The sequence below is a fragment of the Panicum virgatum genome, chromosome 6K (assembly GCF_016808335.1).
Source record: "Panicum virgatum strain AP13 chromosome 6K, P.virgatum_v5, whole genome shotgun sequence".
In the NCBI taxonomy this organism is placed as follows: domain Eukaryota; kingdom Viridiplantae; phylum Streptophyta; class Magnoliopsida; order Poales; family Poaceae; genus Panicum; species Panicum virgatum.
The window spans coordinates 39,263,917-39,272,471 of NC_053141.1; the positions used below are offsets into that span (position 1 = coordinate 39,263,917).

Genomic DNA, 8,555 nt, shown 5'->3' on the forward strand with positions numbered 1-8,555 from the left:
GCATGAGCAAAAGAAAAGAGGGGAAAAACCGGGGACCGGTCGTGGATCGCCGGTCGGCCTCGGCTGCAGCGTCGCTGCCAGCAGCCTGTAGCAAGACAGCGACCGGCCGTGCGGCCGCCGCCGGATCGGGCGGGCTCGATCGCCGGCCGGCTCGTCCTGGCCAGTCGGCGGCGAGGATCCGCTGCGTTCCGGCGAGCGGCGTCGCCGGCCGGACCGGCCCTGGTACGCGCGCCGCGCGCGTGGCCACACGTGACGGGCGAGCTGGGCGTTGTACGTACAGCTGCGGACGAAGAAGATACTGGCCTGGCACTGGCAGGTTGTGGGGTGGCGCTTGTTGTGGAGACGCCGCGCCGTCGCGATCCGGCTCGCGTCACGGGCCGTGACGAGAGGGAGAGGGGGCGCGCTGGCCGGACGTGCCGCTGCCGCCATGGCGAGAGAGGGATCGTGCGTGTGCTCGTCCACGAAATTTGGGGGAGAACAGGAAAAGAAAATGGACGCGCCGCGGGCAACAACGACGGATCCTGTTCACGGCCGGCCCGCCCCTGGCCGCGGGCGGCATGGCTCCGGCCTCCGGCGATATTATTCCTCCTGTCCCGCGCGATCGCCCGGCGAGATCCGCCGGGACTGGCTCGCGGTCGCTGTACGCGCCCGGCGCCGCCGGAGGGGAGGCGGGCGGACAGGGACGTGGGGGCGGGGGTGCCGCGAACCAACGGCCCGGCGGCCCCGCGCGTCGCGGTCGCGGCGTTTGGATCGGGCCGGGATGCCACGTGGGGTGCCGCCGGGGCGAGGACCAGCTCGGGGGCCGGCGCTGGCGACGGCGAGCGAGAGCTACCGCGGCGGGGACGGAACAGAGTGGAAGCGCGCGGAACGGACAGCTGGCGGGCGCGCGCCACGGCGGCGAGCGGACGAGGGCTCCATCCGGCGCCGGGGCGTTGCGGCGGGTCTCCATCTCACATCGCCACCACGCCCGCCCGGCGGGCGGCGGAGGGATCGCAATGGCACGGACGCGAACGTGGAACGCAAACGTGGGGGAGGAAAAGGCCGCAGCTTTCGTTTTCCTCTGCGCCTTCATACTTGTTTTTTTCCGTTTCCTCCATGGAAAATTCATGCAGATCTCCACGGAGCACAACACACGCACGCACGCACGCACGCCAATCCCTTTGGGCGGCAGGCAGCCAGCCACCCCCCAAGATCGGCCGGACGCACCTAACGGTGGCCCGATCGCCATCATTGCCCTGCTCGATCGATCGCCACGGCCCCCGCGGTAGCCCTTCCCTCCTCGATCGCCCATCATCACCAGGATCAGCGGCGGCGCAATCACCATCATTACCCCGGGGGCGATCGATCGCTGGTCCTCCCCCGATCCCCGCTACAGCTGCACGGCGACGGAGGTCGCCGGGGCCCTGGGGAAGATCTTCTGGCCCGGCGCGAGGATCGCCAGCGGGTCGTAGCGGGCCTTGCGCTCCACGAAGCGCCTCCACCTGGCGGCGCCGAAATGGCGCGCCCACTCGGCCTCGCCGCGGTAGCTGGGGAAGTAGGCCTTGTGGTCGTACCCGTTGGCGCGGCACGCGCGGAGGATGGCGCCGTTCTGCGCCACCAGCTCGTCCACCGCCGGCCCGCCGGCGCGGCAGAAGCGCAGCAGCGCCACCAGGTAGAAGATCTCGCCCTCCGGCAGCGCCACCGACGTGTTGGGGTCCCACCTGCACCAACCACCCAGAGAGCTTCGAGTTTAAAGGCAGCGCGCGCTGTGACATAGGCAGTGCGGTCGTGTCGAGGACAATACTAATAAAAAATTTTTAGAGAGAGCAGGACAAATACTAGTGATTTTGCATCAATCATAAGACCGGGGATTCATGGGTGGGGAATCATCGGAGCTCGAGGACCGGCCGTAGCATTTGCAGGTACGGCCGGCCGGCTGCCCGCCCGATTCGGCGCTAGACGTCAGCGAGACGAAGACGAGGAGCAGCAGAGGACCGAGGGCAAGGGCGCGGCTCACATGGCTGCCGGCCCCCTTTTGCCGCAAACGGCAACTGCAACCGCCTCAGCACGGCAGCGGCAGTTAACCCCTCCGGTCCTCTCCTCTCCACCACCGTCACCGCTGTGCCGCGCCCACCCGTACGGCCGTGTCCACCACACGGCAACCAATTGAAGCAGAGGAGGGAAAAGGAAAAGAAAAAAAGAGGGCATGGGACTGACTGGCTCTTGAGCATGGGGTAGATGAGCATGGGCCCGTCGATGCCGTCGGCGAGCATGCCCTTGATGACGGAGCGGTCGAAGTCGGCGATGTCGCGGGCGGAGACGAAGAGGTTGAGCCAGGGGTGCGGCGCGTCCCAGCTGCCGTTGCGCCGGGCCTCCTCCTCCACCCGGTTCACGCGGGACAGGAACTCCACGTACCCGACGTCCGCCGCGAACTCCAGCCCCCGCACGTGCTTCAGCGGCGCCATCATCCGCCTCACGGCCTCCTCCGCCGCCTGCACGCACGCACCCAGCCCACTCGTCAGGATCGGTCGGATCAGCGTCGCGCCAGGCGGCGCACCAGCACAATCCCGAGCACTCAATGCGCGCGTCACCCGGCGCCGCAAGTGCGCTGCGCTGCCGCTCGCTCCGTGGGGACAAAGCGTGTGCCGTGGTCACGGGCGCGGCGGCAGCGCGATTCGGTCGCCCCACCGGCGGCCGCAAGGGGGAGGGAGGGACGCCGTGCCGTGCCCGTGCGCGCGTGGCTTGGCAGGACGCGGCAGGGCAGGGGCCGCGCCCCCGTCACCGAATCCAGCGGGGGGATTGGATTGCATCACGCGACGAGGCCCGGCCGGCCGCGGAGAAAAGCAGACGGGGGGCTGTGTTCAGTTGCCCCAACTTCCTCCAAAATTTCCATCACATCGAATCATTAAATGTACCAAAAGATGCATGTATAGAGTATGAAATGTAGGTAAACAAAATAACTAATTTCACAGTTTAGATGTACATTTCAAGACGAATCTTTTGAGTCTAATTACCACATGGTAGAATAATATTTACCATAAACAAATAAAAAGTGCTACAATTTATATTAATTTTGTAGGATTTTACAGGATCTAAACACAGCCGGGAGCAGGCAAGGCAAAGGCAATTACGGAGCACTGACTGGTACCTACCTTGTCCTCGTCGTCGGGGTACCGGTTCAGGGCCACCTCCAGGCAGTAGAGCACGGGGCCGGCGCCGGGGGGGAGGAGGGCCGGGTCGAAGCGGGCGCCGCCGGGGATGGGCACGGCCGGCCACCCGTTGACGGGGTCGTCGCTGTTGGCGAAGGCGAAGCCCTCCACGTAGTCGAAGGCCGCCGCGCCGGGGCCGCGCGTCACCAGCCATTCGGCGTCCGCCGCGTACTCGGCGAAGCTCGCGTACACGGCGCGCGCCCACCGCACCCGCGCGGGCGCCCGCCGCAGCGGGATGCGGGCGCGGGTGATGACCCCGAACTGCCCCAGCCCGCCCAGCACCGCGAAGAAGAGGTCCGGGTGGCACGACGGCGAGCACACGCGGCACTCGCCGTCGCCGGTCACCACCTCCAGCTCCGCCACGTTGGACACCTGCGGCCCGTAGCGGAAGGACTGCCCGCTCACGCCGCCGTTGGAGAGCGTGCCGCCGACGGTGAGGCGGAGGTAGTCGGTCCACGACGCCGGGGCCAGGCCGTGGGTCTTGACGCCCCAGTGGAGCACCTCCTCCCAGAGCGCGCCGCCGGGGACGTCGGCGAAGAACGGCCCGTCCACGCCGCCGCCACCGCCGCCGGGGCACCCGCCCACCAGCTGCATCTGCGGGCGGCGGGACAGCGCCAGCGCGCGCATGTCCAGGACCAGCCCGCCCTCCGCCGTCGCCTGCCCGGCCACCGAGTGCCCGTTCCCGCGGGCGGCCACGGTGAGCCCCGCCGTCCGCGCTGCCGCGCGGATGGCGCTCGCCACGTCCTCCGCGCTCGCGGGGCGGACCACCGCCGCCGGCATGGCGCTCACCAGCCCGCCGAAGTCCGTCGCCGCCGCCGCGCACCCGGCCGCCACGCCCGCCGCCTCCCCGGCGTCCTCCGGCTCGGCCGCCGCCGCCGCGCGGTCCATGTACGCGAGCATCATCCTGCCTGCCTTGCGCGAGGGAGCGTGGCCTTGCGGCTGCTGCTGCTGATGTCCAGGTGCAGCCGAGCGAGCTGACGCTGAGGCGGGCAGAGCAGCTAGCTAGCTGAGCTACAACTACAAGCTGCTGCCTGGGTTTGTGATGTCACCGCGGCGCTCTCCTCTGCTCGCTGGCGCTCGTGGTAGTTTGGGTCGCCGGGGTTTATATAACGGGCGGACACGCGAACGCCCCAAACGTCACGCTTCTCAAAAACGAAAACAAAACGGAAACAAATAAACAAAAAACAAACAAACGTCGGCATATGTTGCAAATTCCAACCCTTGCTTTCATTTCCTCCTCTCTCTCTCTCTGTTTTTTTTCAAAATCTCTTCTTTCACATGCCTGCTTTTCTAGTGAGGCCTGTCCTGCCCGGTGCTGCTCCTTTTTTTCGAGTTCCACGGATGATTGCAGCGCAAGACGGGTGCTTATTATGATCGGATCTAACGTTGGTCTGTCTGCCACTATTGCGCTTGCAACCGAGCGAGGAGAGAATCAGATGGGGGCCACCATGCCATGCGCCTCTGCGACCTCAACCCCAAATAATTCGCCCTACTAATTCATCGCTTTCCCTGTACTGAGAGTCTGAAACCCTGAAACGCCCGTCCCGTTTCAGCACAGCAAAACCCTCGCCTCACAACGCTCGCTCGCTCGCTCGCACGGGCACATGGCAGCCGTCCTGCGCCAGGCCAGATTTCGCTAGGTTGCCAAAATTTCTCGGTCGCGGCGCCCATGCCCCGGCCGGGGGAGGGATTCATGGGCGCCCCACGCGGCCCTGCTGAATGAAGCTGCTCAAGTTTCCATCGGCGCGCGCTGGCGTACCGGCGGCGTGGCGAGTCTGGCGACTCGCTGCACTCCTTGGTCCTTGCCGCCGGATCGCGCCGAGGGCGCGGCCCGGCCGGGCCGAGCCACGGGCACGGCGCGATCGGCGAGGCCGGGATTGGGAGTTTGGGGGCCAGGGTCCCAGCGTCCACTCACTCACTCGCCGTGTCCCGCTCAACGCTCCACAGCGGGGCCGTGTCGTCTTCCTCCGGGCGGCCATGGGGGGGTCCTATCCTTGGACGCGAGCGGCCGCGCGCGGCCTGCCGCTCGGATGGGCATGCGTGGGCGGCGGGTGAAACTCACTGCAGCGGCAACCGGCGAAGGGAAAACCGGAGCTGCAGACAACGAGAAGGAAGGCTGGCTGGCTGGCTAGTTTTTCTTTCTTTTTATTTCTTTCTGGAACAAGCAAACTGCCCGGTGGTCCATGAGCTTCCGTTTCCTCGCTTGCGGTTTTGGTTTATGCGGATGCGAAGGCAGAGGCCGGAATGGGGACATCTTGTTGTGTTTTGCTCTGAATGCTGCTGCTACAAGAATCCTGAATTCCCGTGGTGAACTGTAAAAGAAGTCGGTTTCACAGGTGTTCCTTAATCCAAAAAAAAAAGAATCACAGGTGTTCAAATGGCAAGATGAAGCCACACAGTTTTGCAGGTAGATGAGAGCCAAATGCACATGGTTCGCCGGGTACGTGACGGTTCGGTCACTGACATGGTATGGAAGAATCGAACCTTTGTTTGGATTTGAACTAGCATCCATGCACCAAAAGCCAGCACAATTCGCGTATGCAGAAGGACCAAAGTGAGAGGAACCGTTTCCCATGCCACTACGATTCGCACTTTTTAAGGCCCTGTTTGGGGGAGCTTAAGCTTCTCCAAAATCGCTTCCTAGAAAAGCTCCCATCGCTTCTCCAACTTGGCGCTTCTTGGAAAAGCTCCCAACGCTTGTTTGGCGTTCTTGCTTTTGGCCTTTCAGCTTCTATGGCCGTGGCGACGCCGGCCGTCGGGGCCGACGTGGAGGGGTGGTGAGGGGCGGCGCCGGCCGTTGGGGACGGCGCGGAGAGGAGGTGAGGGGCGGATCTGAAGGCCAGAGCGATGGAGGAAGCTTGGGGCGGCGCCGGCCATCGACGTCGTGGGAGAGAACTCGGGCCGGCGCGGCCATGGGGGGAGCTCGGGGCAGCGCCGACCATCGAGGGAGGGAGCTCCGGGCGGTGCGGCCTTGGGGGGAGCTCCGGGCGGCGCTGACCGTCGAGGGAGGGAGCTCCGGGCGGCGCGGCCGCGGGGGGAGCTCCGCGCGGCGCCGACCGTCGAAGGAGGGAGCTCCGGGAGGCGCGGCCATGGGGGAGCTCGGGGCGGTGCCGGCGAGGGGGAGGGGGCCACGGCGGAGACCGGCCAGGGAAGGACTCAGGGGGCGGCAGGCGGCGGGCGGCGAGGGGCCTGGGCACGGCCAACGGAGAGGGGCTGAGCGGTCGGCACGAAGGGGAGAAAGTAGGCGGAGGCCAAAAGCTCAGGAAGCACATCCTAACTAGCTTCTCAACTTGCAGTGTAAAATGTGCTTTTGGAGCTTCTCGCTGGTGGGAAAAGCAACCCCATTTGGGGGAACTTCTTGCTTTTGGAGCTTCCCGCAGACGTAGAAGCTTCCCGCAGACGTAGAAGCTAGGAAACGCTCTCCCAAACAGGGCCTAAGTCTTTGCACTAATGTTTCAAGACTTGAAAAGTGAATCCCAGTGTGTCCTTACAGGTGAGTGCTACGCCGATCAAAGTTGCACAGCGGATGAAATCGCGCATCCAGATGACGATCACCACGCAGCTACGCGGAGAATCGCCGCGATACCATTTGCGGTATCGAATCCAAAAGCTCATTAACCATTACCAAGACGATGAATCTACTGGGGTGACCTCGAGGCGAAGCGAGAGTGAGAAACCAAGCGGAGACACAACCCCCGCGTCGTCCCTGCTCGGGCGGCGACTGAAGACTTAGCCGCCGCCACACCCGTCCTTTCTCCCGTTCCCTCGCCGCCGCAAAAATTCTCTATATCCGGCACTCAAGGAGATGGAGAGCCCAGTGCAGGCAGCCTCAGCTTGCTGCGGGCCTCAAGCCCTGTCGAGGTTGTTTGATTTTATGGGCTAAATTTCAGTTCATATCACATTAAAAAGAATTTTAGTATTAAGAAGTATTAAATAAAAAATAATTATAAAACTATCTACAGAATACTGGGGTTAAACTGCGAGACCAATCTAATAAAGTATATTAATCCATGATTAGTGAATGATTACTGTATCATAATTATAGCAAATTATAGATTAATTAGGCGTATTAGATTCGTCTCGCAAATTAGCGCTCCGCTGTCAAAAAATTTATAAATATATTTTATTTGACACTTTAAAATAATAAAATTTCTTTTGAAGTGATAGGGACCTTAAAAAAGTCTCTGTGTAACCAAACAAGGTTGGCTCGCTGCCGCCACCGATCTCCCTCGCGCAGCGCGGCGTCGTGGTCGCCACTCGCCGGGGCGGGGACTGGCTCTGGCTCCTCTCGGCTCTCGCCTCCGTGCACCCCGGCCGGCTCAGAAATCCACGCCGCCACGCCCCGCACGGCGGCCGGCGGCAGAGGGGATCGCGTCGCCTGCAGGCTGCCGCGGCCGCGCGAAATAATTGTCTGGTTGCACCGGTGACGTTGGCTCGGCTCGGGTCTCCATCGCCGCTGCGATCGGCGGCGTGTTTGGAGGACGAGACGAGAGGTGTCCAGGGCCCGGGGCCGGGGGCCCCGGCCGGCCCTTCGGAGACGTTCGGGAAGGCGGGGGCCAACGCGAGCTCGCTCTGTCGATGGCTCTGCCTGTCGTCTCTCTCTGCTGCCTCTCTTTGACTTGGTCGCCGGGTTTTAGGCAAACTTTTCAGGGTTTGGGTGATTGCATTGTGCATGGAAACTAGTAGCAACCTCGTTTCAAAAAATAAAAAAAAAGTAGCAACCGTTCAAGTTATTTTCTCATTGTTCAGCTTCATCCAAAGTCACTAACGCCTTAGCGAGGACCTTATCACCTTAAGCATTAGAGGAGTACTAATGAAAGAGTTGGAGCTAAAAAACATTACATTTTCCTTCAACATAGTAGCTAGGGGCAATCATTTTCTTGGATACAAAGAAGGCAGATTGTCAAAAAATTGTTAAAAAAAATTCACCGCATTAGAAATCAATATGTAAGAGTATTAGAGTAATAAGAATATACAGTACAGTTGCAATGCAACAGGACAAGTCCGAGTCACCTCAGTCATTTTACCAGTCACGAGCATGACCACAATGCCGGCGTTGCTATTTCTCCGGGGAGAAAAGAAAGAAATAAATGTAGTGGAAGCTGCTGCCTTCGCGTGCCGTTCCTTCTCTGACGAGCCGTCGATGGCAAGCTCACCGGCAGATCGGCGCTGGACGTCTCCGTCCGGCGGCGTTGGCTCGAAGCAGAGGCGAAATTCTCCCGGGCGGGGCCTTTGTTTTTCTATGGACGCTGAGGGAAATTCTCCTTGTCCGTGATGGCGCCGTCGCCGGTGGCATGTAGTCTTTGCGGCAGGAGCGCAATGATTTCTCCGGAATCTCTCTGCGTCTCTCGCCCAGTCGCCCTGCTC

General features: G+C 62.2%; 1 protein-coding gene across 1 annotated transcript; it reads right to left on the minus strand.

Moving 5' to 3' along the window:
* Nucleotides 1-1,026: 1,026 nt before the first annotated feature.
* Nucleotides 1,027-4,414, minus strand: LOC120712569 (cytokinin dehydrogenase 11-like). The gene is made up of 3 exons (XM_039998386.1): nt 3,132-4,414; nt 2,197-2,471; nt 1,027-1,700 (listed from the first exon to the last, which is right to left on the minus strand). Exons 1-3 carry the CDS (start codon nt 4,089-4,091, stop codon nt 1,370-1,372), a joined length of 1,566 nt encoding a protein of 521 aa, XP_039854320.1. The 5' UTR covers nt 4,092-4,414; the 3' UTR covers nt 1,027-1,369.
* Between the last annotated feature and the right edge of the window lie 4,141 nt (nt 4,415-8,555).

Excerpts from the sequence above, each read along its gene's own strand:
- LOC120712569 (XM_039998386.1), bottom strand. The coding sequence starts at position 4,091 with ATGATGCTCGCGTACATGGACCGCGCGGCGGCGGCGGCCGAGCCGGAG. Across the intron at positions 2,472-3,131 it reads ACCCCGACGACGAGGACAAG|GCGGCGGAGGAGGCCGTGAG; the intron begins GTAGGTACCAGT and ends GCGTGCGTGCAG. Across the intron at positions 1,701-2,196 it reads TACCCCATGCTCAAGAGCCA|GTGGGACCCCAACACGTCGG; the intron begins GTCAGTCCCATG and ends TGGTTGGTGCAG.